We start from the raw sequence: 22988 nt of genomic DNA, 5'->3' as shown, positions 1-22988 counted from the left end.
GAGAAACTTTGCGAAACATTTGCGAGAGAACGCAAAAGCATTGACAAATAATTTTTCCTCCAATTTTTTGGGACGAATTGAACAAATCAGAAATTCAGGCTAGAAATAAAACACATTTTTAAACAAAAACTTTATTTTATTTTCAGCCTCGTTCAGATGTTCTGTAAGAGTTGGCTACTGGTTGGTCTCCTCATCCTACTTAATGTTTTATTGCTGTATTTCACTGCTTCTACCCTCGAAAGAAGAAAGGGGGAGACGGTGGCGAAACACATAGGGAACTACCATGTTGCTCAAAATTACAGATTTATCCTCGACCAGCCAGAGAAGTGTGAGCAACAAAAGCCCTTTGTGGTGGTTATCATTCCTGTGGCTCCGGAGAACTTCGAGGCACGTAAAGCCATCAGGATAACGTGGGGCAGCGAGAAGCTCGTCCGGGACAGAGTGGTGCTGGTTCTGTTTCTTCTGGGCTCGCGAAGTGGTAACGAAACACTGCAGGAGCAACTCCAGAATGAGAGCCAGCAGTACCAAGACCTTCTGCAGAGCAACTTCCAGGATTCCTACAGGAATCTGACCATTAAAACCATGGTCATGATGGAATGGCTCAGCAAAAAGTGTCAACAGGCGTCCTACGCGGCGAAAGTGGACGCAGACGTGCTCCTCAACATGAACAACCTGATAAACATGCTTGTGAGTCTGAAAAAACTACAACATAACTACATTACCGGCCTAGTATTGTCTGGCAACAGTGTCTTGAGAGATCCATCCAACAAGTTTTATGTTCCTCACGATGTGTATCCTAAATCCAGATATCCTCCATATCCTCTGGGAATGTGTTATATCTTTTCTATGGACTTGCCGGAGAAGATCCTACAAGTCTCGAGGCATATTAGACCTATTTTTATTGAGGACGCATATCTGGGCATGTGCTTGAAGCATTTGGGAATTACTCCTAAGAAACCACCAAATATCAGGCAGTTTGTCGTCAAACCGCCGCCACAATTCAATCGCTGTTACTATTCTGGACTAATAGCAATACTTACAGACAGCCACACACAGCTGATTTCCTATTGGATGGATATCCACTCATCCAGCAAACCTTGCTGAGATGCAAAATTTCTGTAGCTAAAGGTTCAGTTTAATTCATTTTACAAAAGTAACCTGTTTGTTTTACCTGATAGCTGTGTATCTCTCTCTCTCTCTCTCTCTCTCTCTCTCTCTCTCTCTCTCTCTCTCTCTCTCTCTCTCTCTCTCTCTCTCTCTCTCTCTCTCTAATCGCTTTCACACCAAGAACAATAACCATAACATTACCAATAACCATCAGGTTTAAACATCATTTTAAGAGGTCAAAGTCCAAATTAATCTGCAGTGGTCAGGTGGTACAAGTCGGAGCTCTCCGAGAATTCAGAGTTTGCAAGTTGTAACTACACGTTATGACATGGTGTGAACGTACGTAGCAATCCTGAAGATTGATTATCTTGTTCAAGTGTGTTTGATAAGGGTTGAAGAGCTAAACTATGCAGGAAAGTGAACCCTGAGAACCCCTGCCAAAGGGTGTCATTTCTACTACCTCTTTCAAAGACATTTTGACACTGCTGATGTTATTTCCTTTCTCTTTTCTAAAATAATTTTTGATAAATGACAAGTCAGTTGTCATCTTTAGCCAAAATAAAGCAAAGAATGAACCAGGAAGGGTGTTTGGGTGTTCATTTGTCTCCCATGAACTGGAAACATGAAATCAAGTTAAGAGAAATGGAAGAAAGGTCCTTCAACTGCTCGAGGACACTTTACTGAAGTACTGAACTCTACTGAAGGCACAGGATTTTGGGAAGACAGCCTGTTAAATGATGCTAAAAATAGCTACATATTAGTGGCACAATGCAAAGACTCAGAAATCAACAGGCGTGCCATTTTAAGACAGAGTTCAGTAATGTTTCAACACAAAACCTTCAGAGTACGAGAGCTTTACACACTGTGCTCGACCAGCTGCCATGAGACAGACCAAGATGAGAAAGACAGACGAACTGAAGAACTTAAGCATTTTGAACTCTTAAACATTTCACAAGAACATTTAAATACTTCTGACCAGAAGGTGGCACTGTCTTCCCAGTTAAGCACAGATAATGGAAGCAATGAAGAAATTGTTTTCCACAATGACAGGCATAATTTCTGTGGTTACAGTTTTTCTATTGAAATATAAAACATAAAAGTACACAATAACACAAGAATAAAAGAATAAAACAACACGAAGGCTATGCCCCATATAGGACGGATCAATATACGATCAGTGTTAGGGGTAACGCATGCAAGTTTTGTAATCAGATTACTATAACCAAGTACCTAAAGAAACACATTACATTCAAATTTACAACAAATATCCAAGTTACTTTTTCAAATAAGTAAAGCAAGTTATTGACTGACTCCTTTCCTGTCCCCATGTTGAGAGAAAACAGGAGTAAGCGCAGAGGCGTTGTATGTGAACATGATGGTTAGTTCTAGACCATCTCACTTACACAAAACAGATTCGGAATTCCTCAAAATGAATCAAAACTGTGAAACGCAAACTCAGAATATTATGCAAAACTGAAATAATTAATTATGTTAAATTACACAAATATTCTTTGTGCATTTAATCTCAATTTATTAACCAATGTCTTTACTGCTGACCTTTGATGATCCAATTCACATATAGGCAAAAATGACTTTGATTAAACATCACATTTCTGTTTTCATTTATTTGTTTTTGTAATAAAAACAAACAAGCAAGTTCAGCCTACATGAGAAAAGTAAGTAATTGTCACGTTGTAGTGTTTATACGCCCGTATAAATATAACTAATTATTATTCATAACGGATTATGATCAATAATTAATAATTTAATTATTTTCAGAATTTACTGTAGCAGAATCAATAGTATGATCATTTTATCAGTTCATCCAATGAACGGAAAGCATAAACAATTATTAATACTAGGAAATATAATATCTTCCTGGCCAAGAAAGACTAATTCCCAGCTAACAGCTAAATTAATAAATAATTCAAGGGTAAAAGCATATGTAGCTTAGATCGCAGTTCAAGACAATAAATTCGAAAGCACATAACCAGAGGCGGACAGAGTACAGAGCTTTGTTACTTGAGTAAAAGTACAGATACCCCTTGCTAAATTTTACTCAAGTACAAGTAAAAGTACTACATTCAGATGTCTACTTAAGTAAAAGTACTAAAGTACTTGTTTTTAAAAGTACTTGAGTATCAAGAGTACAAGAGTAAATTTTCTAAATATTGCATTACTAATCTACTGCCACAGTGCTTACATTTATGCACAGAAACGTCCTACATGGAGTTATGAAAAATGTTAATGTTAATACCTTGGAGAATGTAAAAGGAATTGAAAGTAAAATCAAGTCATTTTCATCTTTTTACCATGTTGCTTTATTTAATTAAATTAAATTTATGGGGGGTCCCATCTTAAATGCGGGGACAACACACACACACACACACACACACCACATGTAAGGGTGGCGCTGCCAATAAAGCACCTAAAAGCTGTCACAAAGAACCGGCAAAAGGAATGATTATGAATATGTAAAATATAGCAAGGAGATATTTTAATTGTTTATTAATAAACACTTGTTAATAAACAAGTGTTTTCTTTGTCAGTGTCGGCTAAGATGAAGTTGACGATGCTGACTCGCGATCTTCAGTAGTGAACGCGCCAGAGAGAAATGCACATTTCATACGGATTACATAAGCAGAGAGCAGTCTGTAGTCTGTTTTCTTTCGTTTTGAATTTTTCTGTTTAAAAGTAGACATGTCTGTGAGAGGCAAGTAGGCTACCTTATACACTGAGTTTCGGTTCATTTATGAGACGAGATCCAGTTCACGTGCCGGCGCCTCCGTTTCTTATCTATCGTCTGCTATTTACTTCTTATTTATTAAACCCAGGCAATTGGTTGATGAAACATTGATTAAAATTAAGATACAATTAATGCAAAACGAAATTCAGGTTAAAGAAAGGTTTTGTGTTTTCTGTTTGATGTCTCTGTGAAAGTTTTAAAGCATTTTGTATGCCGCTTTCAGAGCGCTCACGTCCTTAACGGAGAACACGTCCATAACATTGTTTTTTCCTCATAAATGCAAACCCGAAAAATAAAATAAAACAAAATTAATATTTTATGTACTGTGGAGACTGAGCGCCAACCCTTCTTCATTCGCTGGGTAGTAGCCTACTTTGGTTTGCGCAGTGTAATTCACATAATCAGTAAAAATATATTTTGCCTCCTAAAGTTTTTTTTTTAAGAAATCAGAAATCCCTCGTGGCTACGCCACTGCCACATCTGTGTTAAACACACCACATACTCAAGAACATCAAACCAAATGCTTGGCTTACATTAATGTGTAATATAAAATCTGACCATGGAGTTGACTTTGGCGGAAAGCTGGAAGTGATTGCTGATAGGCTGTCCCAATCAGTGGCGCCTGCACAATCCAATCACGTTTGAGAGGGAAACAACAAATTGAGGGTTTCCGAGATTTTTCTTTTTCTTTTTACTTTTTTTTTTTTTTACTCGGGTACTCACGGTTATGGATAGAAATGTATTGGAGTAAAGAGTACAATATTTGCCTCTCAAATGTACTTGAGTAAAGTCATAAGTACTCCCCAAAAATGATACTCGAGTAAAGTACAGATCCCTCAAAATTGTACTTAAGTACTGTACTCAAGTAAATGTACTCCGTTACTGTCCGGCTCTGCACATAACACAACAAGTAATGCTTCTCTTTTCAAATACAAACAATACTTTGATTATAAGCCTATGACTAACACATAAAACTAATATCTAACACACACAAACAATACCTTATTGATTATAAGACTAACACATAAAACTAATACTGTATCTAACACACACACACACACATTCATACGAGTTGCAGAAAGACAGAGAGTGAGGAAGAATGAGTTTTAGGAGTCAGATAGTGAGATCCCAAGTTTCTAAATGCACTTAAAAGACATGACCTGAACGAACCATCAATCATCGATTTAACCCTTCTATCGTTTCTGAGGCAGGTTATTCAATTTTATATTAATGCACCAGTTCAGTTAAGAGTCTGAAGGCTACTTGCTTGTCTTCAGTTTGCTTTGGGGGTTCCCTTTTGTCGGTGTAAAGGGGTTTCCCGGGTCCGTTGCTTGGCTAGCGGTCTCCTCGTGCCTGCTAGATCTTGGGCAGCCAATCACGTGGTGTGTTGGCGGACGGATGTGTTACGTCCCGTATTATAAAGACGGTTGGACGTGGAGTTTATTGATGTTAAAAGGAAACCAGCCCCGGCCGACAGATCACCAAAGACACAAAACTAGGTTCCAATAAAAATATAATTTATTTTTATAATGGAAAGAAATGATTAAATTAAGGAGTAATGGCTTCAGGGTGCCCCAAGGCCAAAATAATAAACAAAATAAACTTATAAACAAACATACATAAATTACCTAATCAGGGAGTAAATCAAATTACAAAGTAACTTCCCTAACTCCCTATAAATAAACAAATCGCAAACGAAGTCAAATTAAATGGCAGGACGCTCCTAAATCATACAAACAAAGTCGAAGTAAATCATCAGTAACACATAATCATAAAGTCGAAGGGTTTGGGATCTGTTGACGGGAGGAGGAATCCGGAGCTCCTAACGCCACGAGGCCAACGCCCGAATGAGCTCCCCATCTTCAGTGAGCGCCGCCCTTTTAAATGCGGTGCATCAGTAGATCCACCAATCAGGGCACTCCAGCTGCAATCACTCCTGGACACATACACAGACAGAACACCAACAACCCACACAAAACAAATACCGAGGATCGTAACACCCCCACACACAAAAAAAAATTTAATAAATAATTTTTTTAAACACAACCAAAAGAACGAGATAAGGTATCTGCTAAAACATTGTCCTTGCCCTTTTTATAACGAATCTCAAGATTAAAATCTTGAATAAACAAGGACCAGCGCATAATCCGTTGATTTGCATTGCGCATTCGAGACAAAAATACGAGTGGATTATGATCAGTAAAGACGAGCACGGGAATAGGACTTGATCCCACATACACTTCAAAATGCTGTAACGCCAACAGTAAAGCGAGTGCTTCTTTTTCAATAGTACTATAGTGTAACTGTTATGGCAAGAACTTTTTCGAAAAGTAGGCTACTGGATGCTCAACTGCATGGATATCATCCTGTAAGAGAACTGCTCCAGCTCCGGTAGCACTAGCATCAACATCAAGTTTAAACGGACGTGAATAATCCGGGGCAGCCAACACTGGGTCACTACACAACAGACTTTTTACAGCTTCAAAAGCATGTTGACAATCCTCAGACCACAAGAACTTGTGTGAAGCACGGAGCAGATTAGGTAATGGTAGAGCCACATTAGAGAAATTTCGGCAAAATGCTCTATAATAACCAGCCATTCCTAGAAAACGGCGAAGGTCACGCTTGGTTTCAGGCGCAGGAAAACCAACAATTCCCTGTACTTTCTGGACTGCAGGACGTACTTGTCCCTGTCCAACCCGTTTTCCCAAATACATAATAGTTGCCTTGGCAAACTCACACTTGGACAAATTCAACGTGAGGGAAGCATTTAGCAAGCGCGTAAAAACAGTGAATAAGGTGGCTATATGTTCTTTCCAGCTAGCCGAATACACCACAATATCATCCAAATATGCTTTACAGTTCTTAACATCAGCTAATATGATGTGCATTAGTCTCTGGAAAGTCACCGGCGCGTTCCGAAGTCCGAAAGCCATCACAGTATAATTCAGGAAGTTGTCAGGCGTGACAAAAGCAGATATTTCGGCTGCACGTTCAGTTAGGGGAACTTGCCAATACCCTTTCAAAAGATCGAGCTTTGTAACAAACTGAGCCGATCCTACGCTATCCACACAATCTTCCATTAATGGTAGTGGAAATGAATCAGGTTTCGTGATCGCATTTACCTTACGGTAATCCGTACAGAATCGATGGGTTCCATCAGATTTCGGAACAAGTAGACAAGGCGAGCTCCAAGCACTTGTGCTCGGAACAGCAAAATCATTTTCCAGTAGATATTTCACTTCAGACTCGATAATTTTACGTCTCACAGGATTAACTCGATACGCATGTTGCTTAATAGTTGGATGATCATTCACTTCAATATCATGCTGAATAACATTTGTCTGCGTATTTACATCTGAAAACAGTCCTAGAAAAGACTGGATCAAACTCCTAATATCAGATCGTTGATTCACTGTTAAATGACATAAGTGAGAATTGAGATCGGACAAAATTTCAGAGTTATTCAATCTGACACCAGACACTGGCATACTCCGTAGATTTAACCCGTCTTCATCTCCACAGGAAGGTGGTACCACAGACAATGAAGCAACTGGAACAGGAGAGCTCTTTAACTCCCTTGATTCACCACGGACAACATAATGCTTCAACATGTTAATGTGGCACACACGGGTTTTCCTCTGTCGATCATGGGTACATATAATATAGTCAGTATCACTGAGCTTTCGCTCCACGATGTAAGGTCCTGAAAACTTTGCTTGCAGCGAAGAGCCAGGAAGTGGTAACAAAACAAGAACCTTGTCACCTTTCACAAAAGAACGAACGACTGCCTTCTTGTCAAAACACTCCTTCATCTTGATTTGAGTCTTTATTAAAGCTGACCGAGCCAAATCTCGAGCTTTATGCAGACGTTCTCGAAACGAGCTTACATAAACCAAAAGATTGCAAGATGGCTTTGTTTCAGACAACCAGTTTTCTTTAAGCAGTTTAAGGGGACCATGCACCGTATGCCCAAAAACTAACTCTGCGGGACTAAACCCCAAAGATTCCTGTATGGTCTCACGTACAGAGAACAACAGCAACGGTAATCCTTCGTCCCATTCTTTTTCCGAATCAACACAGTAAGTGCGTAACATAGTTTTCAAAGTTTGATGGAATTGTTCCAGTGCCCCCTGAGACTCAGGATGATAAGCGCTGGAAATGATGTGTTTAACCTTCAACTGGGACAAAACTTGATTAAACAACCGGGACATAAAATTTGTTCTTTGGTCCGTCTGAACAATTCTCGGAAGGCCAAAAGTAGAAAAGAACACAATTAAAGCTTTCACAATGGCTTTAGCTCTCAACGAACGAAGTGGTATCGCCTCAGGATAACGAGTTGCTGTGCACATAAGCGTAAGCAAGTAAGTATGACCTGCTTTTGTTTTTGGCAGCGGCCCGACACAGTCTAATATTATGCGCTCAAATGGTTCTCCGATGGCAGGAATTGGCTTAAGAGGTGCTGGGGAAATAACCTGGTCTTCCCAACCATCTGACAAGTATGACATGATCTACAATATTTTGTGACATCCGACTTAATCTTAGGCCAAAAGAAATAACGCAAAACTCGATAAAGCGTTTTAGCCACACCTAAATGTCCAGCATGTGCCACACTTAACACTTGTTCTCGAAAACATTTGGGAACTGATACAATGTGTCCCAACCTGAATTATCAGACACGGAAGGTGTCCATTTCCGCATTAATACTCCATCCATATCATAATAACCAATTTGCTTTTTCACAATTTGTTCTGAACTTACAGCAGCATCTCGGCAAACTTCGAGCGACTGATCTTGTTTTTGCTCGGCAGCTAATAATGCCCGATCTACTGAAAGCAACAGGTCAGCGGAACCAAATTCAGCACCACTGCTAATGGACAGCGGTTTCAACGCGGACTCAGACAGTAATGGACCAGAATCAGTCACGTTTTCATCAACAAGAAAAGTGTCAGAAAGATCAACTACAGTGGGAAATTTTTGTGATTGAGCCCGAGTAATCACGCAGGCAGGAAACACAGACAAATCTACCGCATCTGGCTTACACACAACGGATGTTTCATCTAACGGATTCTCAATGACCTCAGGAAGAGGGAAAACTTTTCCACCTGCCAAGTCATTTCCAATTATCAGAATTACGCCATTTATAGGTAATTGAGCACGAACAGCCACCTTTACGAAACCAGTTACCCACTCAGATCGAATATATATTTTATGCAAGGGAACCTTTTCCACCTGCATTGCAATTCCCTGCACTAATACATCCGAACCACAGTACGTTTTCTCCGAAAATGGCAACGAACTTTTCAAAATAAACGACTGCGCTGAACCTGTATCACGCAACATAGCAACAGGCACTTGATCATTTTCCAGATCACTTAAGGAAATCATTCCTCGACCAATAAAAGGTTCAAAAATTGCATCAATTTCTGGCTTCGACGGTTTAGTAATAGTTTGTACGAAACCAACTCCTTTATGCTGTTGAGTCCTATTTTTCTTTTTCAAAACAGGACATACAGCAATCAAATGACCCGCTTCGTGACAATAAAAACACTCACGATCATCAGGTTGCACTGATGTTTTCAAGAGTTTAACTGGTTTTACAGTTCTCTCAGAACTCGCAAAATTTGATGTTTCTTGACGAGCAGGTGCCACGAATACGTTTTTGTGCGTTAATACAAATTCGTCAGCACACACAGCGGCCTCCGCAAGGGTCACAACTTTTTGCTCATTCAAGTACACCACAATTTTATCGGGCAACGAATTTTTAAACTCTTCAATCAAAACGAGTTTACGAAGCTCATTAAAATTTGTCGTTTTGTTGGCCTGACACCATTTATCAAAAAGTGCGCTTTTCTCACGCGCATACTCAACGAACGTTTGATTGGCAGTTTTCACATGCAAACGGAACTTTTGGCGATAAGCCTCGGGGACAAGCTCATAGGCTCTCTCAACACAGCGGTTTTTACTTTTTCATAATCTAAACTGTCGTTAAGGGACAAAGCGGAACAGACTTCCTGAGCCTTTCCAGTTAAACGACATTGCAACAAAAGAGGCCAGACTTCTTTCGGCCAGCGCAAAGCAGCGGCGACGCGTTCAAACGCACCAAAATATGAATCAACCTCGGCCTCCCGAAACGGTGGCACGAGGTTGATTTGTCTACTAATGTCAAAATCCGAATTTACAGAAGGCATAGGCAACGATGAATCAGACGCACGATTTAAACTCAGACTAGTTCGAACAACAGCAGGTAGCGTTGGTTTAGCCTCACCAAGCGGTCGACCAGCCTGTGTCTCCAATTCACATTGTCTAAAGCGCAAGAGTTGGGTAGTATGTTCTTGACGTTTAATTTCCAAATTGAGTTGTTTTAATTGGATAGCGAGTTTTAAATCTTCCGTATCTACCCCACTAAGTGAATGAAGCACCGGTTTACTGCTCGAAGCCTGCTCTTCATCCCTTTCGCTTTCCCCCATCTCCCTACCCTCAATTTCAGGATTTTTAACTGCTGTTAAGACACCCTGTCGTATCAAAGCATCCTGTATTACGTCCCGCACTTCTTTTTTACGAGTTGATTTTACTACAGAAATGTCATAATAATCAGCAATCAAATACAAATCCTCTTTACGACACAATTCTAACCCTTCACGCGAAGGTTTTTGTCGAAACGCATCAATACTAAAATCCATTCTATATCCCTTTCCCCGATTTTCAAGAAAAAACTGCCAATAAAACGTCTGCACCAGCAAAAGGAGAAAAAGAGATGTATACATACCATAGGACGAACTTGTTACCATAACGTGTCCGAATTCGTTACGAAAGGACGAGCCCCCATTTGTTACGTCCCGTATTATAAAGACGGTTGGACGTGGAGTTTATTGATGTTAAAAGGAAACCAGCCCCGGCTGACCAAAGACACAAAACTAGGTTCTAATAAAAATATAATTTATTTTTATAATGGAAAGAAATGATTAAATTAAGGAGTAATGGCTTCAGGGTGCCCCAAGGCCAAAATAATAAACAAAATAAACTTATAAACAAACATACATAAATTACCTAATCAGGGAGTAAATCAAATTACAAAGTAACTTCCCTAACTCCCTATAAATAAACAAATCGCAAACGAAGTCAAATTAAATGGCAGGACGCTCCTAAATCATACAAACAAAGTCGTAGTAAATCATCAGTAACACATAATCATAAAGTCGAAGGGTTTGGGATCTGTCGACGGGAGGAGGAATCCGGAGCTCCTAACGCCACGAGGCCAACGCCCGAATGAGCTCCCCATCTTCAGTGAGCGCCGCCCTTTTAAATGCAGTGCATCAGTAGATCCACCAATCAGGGCACTCCAGCTGCAATCACTCCTGGACACATACACAGACAGAACACCAACAACCCACACAAAACAAATACCGAGGATCGTAACAGGTGAAAGTCTTTGAAGGTGGAAGCGCGTTGCAGTCGAAACCTTTAAACGAAACTTTACAGCAAAACTTAACTTTTTTAAGTTTTGCCGAGACTTTTAACGAAAAGAAAACAAAGGAAAAGAAAGGAAAGTGAGGCGAGTTGAGATTGCTTGAATGAAGATGTTTTAAACCCTGATTTTGAGTTGGGTCATTGTCTCTGCGTCTACATGGTTACTATAACCATCGTCTGCTCCACCCGACTTGTTCTGCCGAGACCTTTTCCGAGGGAGGGAGCAAGAGCACCAGAGAGCAGAGGGCAAGAGCCCCAGAGAACCAGAGAGAGCACAAGAGCAAGAGAACGAGAACACAAGAGAGGTGTAAAGGGGTTTCCCGGGTCTAAGATTTTAAACTCAAAGTTTGTCCAACCTCCCGGATGCGTTCTAGCCAATTAGGAGGTGGCCCTATTTTCTTCTTATCGTAAATCATGGGTCATCTATGATCTCCTTGTTCTCCAGCACTAGCAGAGAGAACAAGAGGCCACAGTTTAGACATTATTACTATTATAAAAATACAAAACATTTTACACAGATTTCAATCGAGCCATCTTTTGAATTAAAAATATACAATCCTGCTGACAGGAGGCACGGCACACTTTCATTCACACACCTAATATTTATAACAATTATGAATTGTATGGCATCTCTAAGCATATGAGACACACACATATATTGTAGGAACAACATAGAATTGTGCAGTTGCATGATGTTTGAATATAAGTCCATCGAGAATTGTTCTTGGATGAGTTTATGGATTTTGATATGTAAAGTGTTTTAGCGTGTAAATTTTGAGGGGCTTGGTCCTTAAGAAAGGCGTAGTCTGTTAGTCGCAGGGCCCAGAGGTGACCTCTTGTTAGGGCCTCTTGTTTCACCATTTCTGAACAGATCTGTCTGTGCCAAATTATAAGACATTGACAACGTTCTTCCTTTAGTTAAACAACAAAAAGTCCTTTTGGGTCGCAGACTCTCTGGGTGTGGTGACTTGAATCTGGAATGTGAAGCCTCTTCCGTGTGATTATGTATGAAAGCTTCAATTATGTTTGGCTCATTCTCATAGTTGCTACAACGTCTTGATTTGGTTTTGTTTCATGTTCTTATTTCATTCCTGTCATGTGATCCCATGTTAGTCATGTGATCCAGCTATGTGTTCTGTGGTGTCATGCTGCCATTGGTTCATTGTTTCAGTGTTCACAGGTTTCCCTTGTCTAGTCATCAGTCTAGTGTATTCAAGCCCTCGTGTTTGCCATGTGTCTTTGTCAAGTATTGTTTCACTTGTCTTTAAAGTAATGCAAATAGTTACTTTTTCAGGGAGTAATTCAATATTGTAATGCAGTACTTTTAACTTCCCCCAACACTGTATACAGTCATTATAGAAAAAAAATCATTTTGTTTATTGGAAGTACTTCTTACTTAATGGAGTAAGGAGGGAGAAAAAAGCTAAAAGTGTCCAATCATTTTATCTTTGTTTGATTATGTAGACTGCGCAGTCATTGATAAGTCACTGGATATGACATCACTGATGTTGCTGCTGACAGTTCTGACTGTTGCTAGGTGATGATCTCACAATGGAAGAACACAATGACATCACTCCACCAGCTCTGATGGACAGACAGCAGATGAACAGATGTGGAACATGAGATTCTGAGACAGACAAATAGAAAGACATTAAAAACATTTATTGTGTTTATCATTGCATGTCTTATAGCAGATTCTTTATATAAATCATTTCTCACCTTCACTTTTGTCTTCAGTTTGGCTTTGAGATTTGATGCATTCTGATGAAAAAGCTGTTGAATCATAATTCACAGTCTTATAATCTGAATTAATTTCATTATATTCACTGTACATCATGCAATTGTGAATTTCACTGGATGTTTTACTCACCACATCCACAGAGCCGCTATAATGAGAAACTGAGGTACAAACACCAGAATGACTGTATAATGGCTGAACGCTGTGCTGTCCACTGGATATTCACAACACAAAGAAGTGAATCATGACCATCAGAGAAACAATCATTTCAAACTAAAGCACATGTATCATGAGAGAAGTGTCACCTTCTACAGCACAGGAATACTCTTGAAGATCTTCATTGCTGACTGAGTCCAGGTACAGCTTGTTGGCTTTAGTGAATCCATCCGTTACCAGCCGTCCGTTCTTGAACCAGATGTAATTATGATTGTTGTTCAGAGTGCATTTAGTTGAACAGCTTAATATCACTTCCTGTCCCTCTGATATAATGTTTGGGCTGCTTATCACCGTCATATCTGAAAAACAGAGTTGAATTACTTCAAGTTGGGCCCAACATTGATTTGGATGACATGGAAAACAAAAACTTTATAAAATTCTTGATGGCAGTAAATTGTGAATCTTCTAATTAAAATGTTATCAAATCCATCATGATCAGTTACCAGTGACAGTAAGCATGACTCCAGGTGATCCAGAGTATTTTCCTTCTGCTGTGTCAGTGATGATCCTGAATTTATATTCTCCAGAGTCGTTCATCTTGAGCTCTTTGATTCTCAGTGTGTTTCCCTCATACTCCACACGACCAGCAAACTGAAGCTCCTCACGCAGATCACTGAAGTCACCAGGCCGACCGTAATGCCAGAATGTTTTATTTACAGTATAACCAGAGGAATGTGAGTATGTGCTGGAAATATCTACTGTTGAGCCCATCAAAGCACAGACTCTTCTAGAGGAGTAAGACACATCCCAGCAGCCACTCTTAGAAATACCTGAAAGAGTCACAGATTAACATGTAAAACTCACACTTACTTTAAAACTTGTTTAAATATACACATGGATGAACAAACAGTACCGCATTGTGTGTATTATTTGACACTCACACACAGAAGAGGAGCGATGTTTTAAGTTAATATCAAGAGCACAGGAATATCTGCCAGCCTCTGTGCTGGGTGACACAAACATGTCTCGAGACACTTTACTTGTGTAATACTTTCCATTCTTCATCCAGTAATAATACTCAGCTCCAGCGGTGCAGGAAAAATCACAGGTCAGTTTTATACTCTGATCTCTCGGGTCTGTAGGATTCATTCTCACCTGCAGGACTGAATTAAAGTAAAAAATAAGAAATACTTCATCACATGACAAAAGAAAACAGCTGAAGTGACCAGAATCTAGACTCAGTTTCACCTGTGACTGTTAGATTGACGGCGACTGAGCTGAGATGTTTAACTCCATCCTTCATGATGAACATGAGCTGATATTCTCCAGAGTCTCTCTCTCTCAGGTCTGATATTGTGAGTGTTGAACGGTCTTTTAAGACCTCCTGCTTCACCCGTCCTGAGTAGTCCGAGTCTAAAGTCAAATCTTCAGGTTCATCATTCTTTCTCCAGTTTGAACTTTGTTTCTGGCTGACCCAGAACACAGTTTTGATGTTGTTGATGTTGGAGAAATAACACGTCAGTGTCTCCTGAAACTCCTTCACAGCACAAATATTCTCTTGACTACAGGACACAGAGAAGCGGTCCAATGTTACAAAGCCTGAACAAGAAAACATTTCATTACTGAGATGAAGTTTACATACAGACAGAGGAGAGATCCTCAATTGTTACAATCCAGATTCACCAATCTGCTGCTCACACACACACACACACACACACACACACACACACACACACACACACACACACACACACACACACACACACACACACACACACACACACACACACACACACAACCAACGCATGATGATCAATTTAGTTCAAATTAAAGTATTGTCAAAAAAGTCTATTTAAAATACACTGACATTGGAGAACAGAGAGGAAAGTTAAACTATACCAACATTCAGACTCACTGGACATGAAGTTAAAATTAAAACAATCACTTTTGGAACATGTTAAAGATAATTAGAGCCATTTACATTAAAACCTGACCGATGAGAATAAGACACTAATTGTCAAACCTGTATTGAGCAGCAGCAGCAGGATCAGAGGTAAGAGTCTGGAGTTCATGTTCTTCACTTTCTGTACATTCAGATTCAATGAAACACACAGAGCTGCTCGTCCTGAGAGAGAAAAAAGACACACTCATTGAGTTTGACTGAGACACTTGAAGGGTCGTACAGTCAGAATCATGAATCATGTAACACACTTCAGAAAATCATGCTTAAAATGACGTTTAATGTAATGTTTAAATGCAACGAACGATTAGATTTACCTACATTACATGTTGCTGTTGTTCTCTGATGTTAGTTGTAGTTTCTACTGTCTGTTTTAGAAGCTGTGCAGACTTTCTGATGATCTCATTTCCTTCCCCTTTCTTACTAACTCACAAAAAAGGAGATGCTTACGCTTCAGAAAATGTTTACTGTCAAACTCAGCTCAGGAAGTCAGTATTAGTCATTATGTTACATGATCTTATTAATCAGTTTAAATTAATTAAACCGTGAGTTTTATTATTTTCTATTTTTAAGTAAAATTAAATGAAAATCTAAACAGACAAAAAATAGTAATATTTATAAATATTCCAGAACCGCATAAATTAAAGGCAACTATTATATAATTATTTCTCCTGAAATAACTTTGGGAATCTTAAGTTTAAGGCCTCTTCATCAGAGGCCCTTTTCTTCTATTTTTTTTTATAGGCACAGGATTATGGGAAATCATACAAAGATACATTTATGCTGTATTCAATAATCAACAGCATAAATCTCAGTGATGAATCAGGAAAATAAAAATATATATTTCTTGCTTATGTTTTATCATTTTCTTATGTTTTATCCTTTAATCATTATAGATCTTAAGTATCATTTAATCAAATGTAATCAATCATATTTTAAGAAACCATTATTATCATGTTGATGTGTTTCTCATTACTATCATTTTGATGTTTACCATTATTATCATTTGAAATGTATGTTTAATACTTTTCTTTTATTAATCTTTATGCCTCAAATATAGCTGATTGACTTGAACTTGCTGTTTAGGTGAGGGCAAAAGTCTAAGTTTCTGAAAGACAGACCACAAATGCTCGAATGTCTCAGAATAAACGAATGTTATGTTAGCTAAGCATCTTGCAGTGTATGGGCTAACACCTCCGAGTGTGAAAACATGAACACTAGATATGTGTGTGTCTTGTGTGTCTGCTTCGATGCAATATACTATGAAAAGAGGAACTTAGCCCTGTTCCGATAATAGGGAGATCAGTTTCTGCACAGTCTATACCTCTGGAATAAGACCTTGCTCATTTGCAACCTGTCTTTTCAAAGAGAGATCTCTCAACTTTGATTATCTTTAGGCTAAGAATATGATATTTAGAGTGTGTTAATTACATTTTAGTGTTCATTTTATGTTTCTTTATTAAACTTTTAATCCTTTTAATTAATTACGGATGAATTAATTTGACTCTTCGTTTATTATTTGATTGTCTGCTGTTAAGAAATAAAATTTGATCACTTAGACCCTGTATCACTTAGAAAGACAGAATGTTACGGTATGATGTTTTTCTCTGACATACAGTAAATATAAAACGCTAATGTTCGATAAGAATGTCTTATATTTCAGCAGCAGAAAAACTCAAAGGTCAACAGAGATACAAATTTAAAGGATATTTCACCCACAAATGAAAATTGTGTCATCATTTACTCACCTTCATGTTGTTCGAAATCTATATGAGTTGACTACCATCAACTGTCTGGTCAAGCAGCCTGGTCTCATTCTTAAAGGGGTCATATAATGGTACATGCACTTTTACAAGTTGATTGTACTGAAATGTGTGTTGGCAGTGCCTGTACACAACCATCATATAATGATAAAAATCCATCCAGTGTTTTTGTTTTAATCTCCTTATATGTTTTCCCCTGCCTCAAATCGAGCCTCTCCCACGATTGTTGATTGACAGGAGCGTTTCAACACAGACCCGCCCTCGCTCGTGAGGGAGCGAGCTGTCAATCATAGTCTGCGCGGCGCGGACCGGCGCGGTCATTGTTGATATGCTGGAGCACTGTCTATGAGCAGAATGGACGTCTAAGCGATTGTGGTGTTCTGTTCTTGTGTGTAATAACGAACACAGCAGTCATTTTAATGTTCCTAAATCCGAACCGCTGAAGACGCAGTGGCTGAGTTTGTTTTCGAAGGGAATATTCCCCACGAGCAACGTCAATGCTCTCATGTTTGCGCGAATCATTTCTCACCAGACTGCTTTATAAACGAGGATCAGTATAAAGCTGGATTTGCTAAGAAGCTGCTCATGAATAAAGGATCGGTACCAGATATTCGTGTTCCTGCTGAACCTCTAGAAGACGTGTAACGTTTTATTAAACTTTATATTAATATATTAATCTTTGCAAATCGCTAGCTGCACGCTTCACAATGAATGCGTCTAAGGTTTACACTCAGGGTACATTACGGCATGTTTTCTATGTATGACGTTCTCAATGTAATTCATAATCCCACGTTTATACTGAACAACGCTATGGTTATTGTGTTATTGAGTTACAAACGGTGTACACAGAACAGAGAGGCGGGGTGAGCAAAGCTCATTATCATTTAAAGGCATATGCACTGAAACGGCGTGCTGAAAACAGAGCTGTTTTTGACCAATTAAAATAAGTGTTTTCTTACAATACTAATGAGAATTTTTAATTAAAGTATATTACAAACTTTTAATTTAGACCCTAAAGAATCATATTAGCTTGTACAAAAATGACATTATATGACCCCTTTAATACGTTATTTTCAAAGATAGAAAACTTTCTTTTTTGAACGTTAGGATCGGGTTTGGATAGATGCTGAAACGTATAATATGGACGTATCTGCAACATTTAAACGTAACATTATTACGATTATACAGCTACAAAACGTTAACTATTTACGTATATTCCATATCATAAAGATAGCTGTATAATTTCCCTTTTACCATTTTATAGATAAATGTAAGATCCCTTATTCCCAAACATAGCATTTTATACAAAATACAAAAAAGATAAAGCGTAATGGACAGAGATGTGTAGGGAAATGCCAGTTTTATTAACAATATAGCATTAAAATATATTTTGGGCCACTAATCCTACTTCTACCCCTAAACCTACCCATAATCTGTTATATTTTTCTTCATAATTGTAGTCTACGTAGTTTTAAGGAATGGTTATGGCCCATAACCATTCCTTAAAACTACATAGACTACAATTATGAAGAAACACATAACAGACAGACAAGTTGTCACGATGTGGGTTTGTGTCCTGTCATGTTCTATGGTTCCCTGTCTTGTCTATTAGTTATCCCGCAGGTGATTCTGATTTCTCACGCCCCCTTGTTATCTTGTCTAGCTCGTTTGTACCTGATTATTTAAGCCCTGTGTTTCAGCCTTGTCTTTGTGAGTTCTTGTTTAATGTTTGACTGTTAACGTTGGTTGTTCTTGTTCTCGTATCCTGTTCCTGAGTCCCGAGTCCTGTAGGCCTATCCAAGTTTAGTTTATAGTCTGTTAAATAAAGTGTGTGTTGCATTTGGATCCTGCTTCATCTCTGCTTCAACCGCACCTCGTTACAGACTATAAACTAAACTTGGATACAGAACTCGGGACTCAGGAACAGGATACGAGAACAAGAACAACCAACGTTAACAGTCAAACATTAAACAAGAACTCACAAAGACAAGGCTGAAACACAGGGCTTAAATAATCAGGGACAAACGAGCTAGACAAGATAACAAGGGGGCGTGAGAAATCAGAAACACCTGCGGGATAACTAATAGACAAGACAGGGAACAATAGAACATGACAGGACACAAACCCACATCGTGACACAAGTATCAATCACAATAATTTATTTATTGCGAAAATGTCAAAACCGGTATGTTGATGTTTTGCAGTCGCAGTCCTCTCTGGCAGTTTTATAATAGTTTTTTATGAGGTACAGAGCAGAATTTAAGTTAATAATCCATGAAAATGTTAATCCGCCTTCGGTTCGCTCTGTGAAGGCGCGCGCGCTTCTTTTTTTTTTCTTTTTTTCTTTTCTTTTTTTTTATTATGCAGTAATAACACAAACAAATTAGGACAATAAAACTAGCTTCAATGATTGACACCATTTCAGAGTCTTACATGCAGTGGAGTTTTTAGAGTTCTTCAAAGAATTTAGATACCAAAATCTTTCTTAAAAATGAAAAAAGTTCTCTTTGAAAATGTGCACTTGTGAATATAAAATTTGGCAAGAAAAAGTAGCAAGTTAAGAACAAATTTAAAATGAAAGGCGCATAATTTCAGAGAGTCACCAAAAAACACAATTTTTTGGCTTATACAGAAGTTTAAAGATAGATACATTTTAACAAAATTTGAGAAATCAAATTTATAACACCCTGAGTCATAGAGTTTGGGAGAGTTCCCTTATGTAGGGTTTCTAAATTGGAGAAGAACTGGAGAAAGAATATTTGACAATTTCTTATAAAACTCTGTGGTCAGACCATCATTTCCAGGAGATTTATTAGGTTTCAGCTTATCGATTGCCTCAGAAATATCTTTAATTTGAATAGGAGATTCACACAAACTTTTGCCAATATCATCAATTTTGGAAATACAGTCTGAGTCAAGAGAATTTAAAAATAAGTCTAATTTTTGTTGAGAGTGTCTAGAAACGATAAAGATTTTTTTTATCAAATTCTTCACAATAATTAGAAATGTGTTTATGATCTTTTGATACCACTCCATTTATGTTAAAACTATTTATAGAGTTGAGATGATTATGCTGTTTCTCTAACCTAAAAAATAATTGGAATTTCGTTCTCCCTCTTCCATCCATCTCCTTCTTGAACGAACAAAAGCACCCTTTGCTTTACATATATACAAGTTATCTAATGAGTTCTGAAATTCAGCCAATTCTAATTTTTGGACAACTGATAAATTTTCAAAGGGGAGGAGAGACAGACAATTTTTTTTAACAATGTTAAGTTCCTCTAATTTGTATTGCTTGGCTTTTTGAGATCCAACTTTGAATAACATTAACCTAATATTGTACATATAACTACACATATAGGTCACAGGCGTTCAGTAATTTTGCACCAAAAATATCTTCATAAATATCAAGCAGGCTTCTCTCGGCGTCTCATACTGAAGAAGGGGGCAATTCCAACTATATTGTTAAGAATATATTCTCATGAGATCACACAGCCAGCCAAGACAATCTGCTAAAGTTTAAACTGAGCATAAAAATGGGGAAGCATCAATCCAGCATCAATCTTAAATCCAGCATCAATCTGAAAATGTCCACATAAACGGAGGCCTGGTACTAGAGCACCAATGCAATGTGGAACGAACATGATCACTCCCAGTCCCTCAGTATTCATATCTGCTTATTGCTGTTTTTTTGTTGTTGCTGTTTTTATTTACTTTTTAAAAATGTCTTATTCTAAAGTTAATTATTTTTATACATTTGGATTATTGAAATAAATAATATGTGATTAAAATTTTACAAAAGTTTATTTACTAAGTCAACTTAGTACTTATTTACTTAGTTAAAGTAACACCAGGTTACTTTTGCTCTCGGGGTGTGGTCCCCCTACAGTTGGGAAACAGTATTGTCCTCTAGACCTCTACTACTGTCGTAAACTCTATGGAAGAATTAATTGGACTTTAATATTTGTAACCCACAGAAGACAATCTACAAATGTGTAAAATGATACGCAAATATTTCACTATCTGCAAATGTGTATATTTACATTTGTGATACGTAAAATCCTATCCACAAAAATACAGGGTGATGTGTAACACACAAAACTGTTTTTACACATTTGCAGATTACTTCCTGTGAATTTGTGGGTCACGTTACATTTGTAAATTCCTTTTTACACATTTGTGGAATTTTGTCCAATGTGTATGTGGAGATCTGTAAATAAACATATACACAAATATCTCACGATTTGCAAATACACAATTAAATCTGTACAAATATCTTTTTATTTCACATACAAATTGTGATTTACGCATTTGTGGATCCATTTCTACACACAAAACTGTTTTTACACATTTGCAAATTACTTCCTGTGAATTTGTGGGTCACGTTACATTTGTAAGTTCCTTTTTACACATTTGTGGAATTTTGTCCAATGTGTACTGCATCTGCAGAGATATGTAAATAAACATAGACACAAATATCTCACAACCTAAAACATGTATTTTTACATTTGTGTTGTGTAAAATCATATTCACAAAAACAATTTGCAGGTCACGTGACATTTGCAACTCCTTTGTACACATTTGTGGATTTTTGTCCACTCTGTCCCGCTGCGATCTGCAAAAAGAGATTTGTGGCGTACGTGTGAGAGCAGTTAATTAGCCACACCAGCAGGTGGCGGTAGCGACATTCTCTCCCATGACTTGAGAGGATATCGACTGCACAGTCTATGCCACGGCACTACGCAACGTTGGGAGATATCAAAACTCGACTAGTTAAGTAAATTTGGCAATAAATTCACAGATTTGAACTTCCCGGATCAATAACTCCTCAGCTAAACGTTCTTACTACACAAATGACACCTCTTTTTTTAACCGTAGTAATGTAGATAAGCTGCTACAACCTAATTTTCCCCGAAACGAGCTTTCCTTCGCAGTGGATCCGAAGGGGCCATCTGCAAAGTGCAAACCCCGAAAAGCGTTACTACGAAAACAATCAATAACTTCAATGTCACACACTATAGTGTCACCAAATTCACACCACTGCTGCCCTGATGGTCATACTACAACACTTATTTTGGGATATATATATATATATATATATATATATATATATATATATATATATATATATATGTATATATATATATATATACATATATATATATATATATATTGTATATACAATTATAAATGTATAATTTGTATGATTATTATGAAAAAATAGTCAATAACTTCACTGTAATACACTGCATTGTTGCCAAATTCAGTTTACACATCACTGCTGCCCTGATGGTTATACTACAACACTTATTTAGAAAAAACATTTTTTTTTAATTGTATATACAATTGTAAATGTATAATTTTGTGGATTTTTATTATGAAACATATTTAATAACTTCACTGTAATTAACTGTATTGTTGCCAAATTCAGTTTACACATCACTGCTGTCCTGATGGTTATACTACAACACTTATTTTGAATTTTTTTTTATTGTATATACAATTATAAATGTATAATTATTATGAAAAATATTCAATAACTTCACTGTAATTAACTGTATTGTTGCCAAATTCAGTTTACACATCACTGCTGTCCTGATGGTTATACTACAACACTTATTTTGAAAAAATAAATAAATTATTGTATATACAATTATAAATGTATAATTATTATGATTATTATGAAAAATATTCAATAACTTCACTGTAATTCACTGTATTGTTGCCAAATTCAGTTCACACATCACTGCTGTCCTGTTGGTTATACTACAACACTTATCTTGGGAAAAAATATATATTTTTTATTGTATATACAATTATAAATTCACAATTTATATGATTTTTATTATTAAAAGTATTCAATAACTTCACTGTAATTCACTGTATTGTTTCCAAATTAAGTTCACACATCACTGCTGCCCTGTTGGTTAAACTTATTGTTTTATTATGAAAAATAACAAAGTGAAATCTTTGTTCATTTATTATTTTTCATCTGTGTTATAAACTTTACTACTCTTTAAACCTTACTTTGCATTACCATCAACTTTC

At 37.5% G+C, this 22988-nt stretch overlaps 1 protein-coding gene and 1 long non-coding RNA gene across 2 annotated transcripts; one reads left to right on the top strand and one right to left on the bottom strand.

The window, feature by feature from the left end:
* Positions 1-130: 130 nt before the first annotated feature.
* Positions 131-1228, top strand: LOC130103535 (beta-1,3-galactosyltransferase 2-like). Its single transcript, XM_056269782.1, has one exon. The coding sequence runs from the start codon at positions 157-159 to the stop codon at positions 1102-1104; it is 948 nt and encodes a 315-aa protein (XP_056125757.1). The 5' UTR covers positions 131-156; the 3' UTR covers positions 1105-1228.
* Positions 1229-12776: 11548 nt separating this feature from the next.
* LOC130103553 (uncharacterized) lies at positions 12777-14242 on the bottom strand. The gene is made up of 5 exons (XR_008809372.1): positions 14159-14242; positions 13721-14047; positions 13194-13576; positions 13043-13096; positions 12777-12950 (listed from the first exon to the last, which is right to left on the bottom strand). It is a non-coding gene; the product is annotated as an uncharacterized LOC130103553 (long non-coding RNA).
* Positions 14243-22988: the final 8746 nt, after the last annotated feature.

Source organism: Rhinichthys klamathensis, unplaced genomic scaffold, assembly GCF_029890125.1.
Source record: "Rhinichthys klamathensis goyatoka isolate OS25496 unplaced genomic scaffold, OSU_Roscu_1.1 h1tg000289l_1, whole genome shotgun sequence".
In the NCBI taxonomy this organism is placed as follows: domain Eukaryota; kingdom Metazoa; phylum Chordata; class Actinopteri; order Cypriniformes; family Leuciscidae; genus Rhinichthys; species Rhinichthys klamathensis.
The sequence above is the reverse complement of the archived record's forward strand: the minus strand, read 5'-3'. Positions and strand labels throughout refer to the sequence as shown.

Bases quoted from the DNA above. Each gene is read 5' to 3' on its own strand.
- LOC130103535 (XM_056269782.1), top strand. From the start codon at position 157: ATGTTCTGTAAGAGTTGGCTACTGGTTGGTCTCCTCATCCTACTTAAT.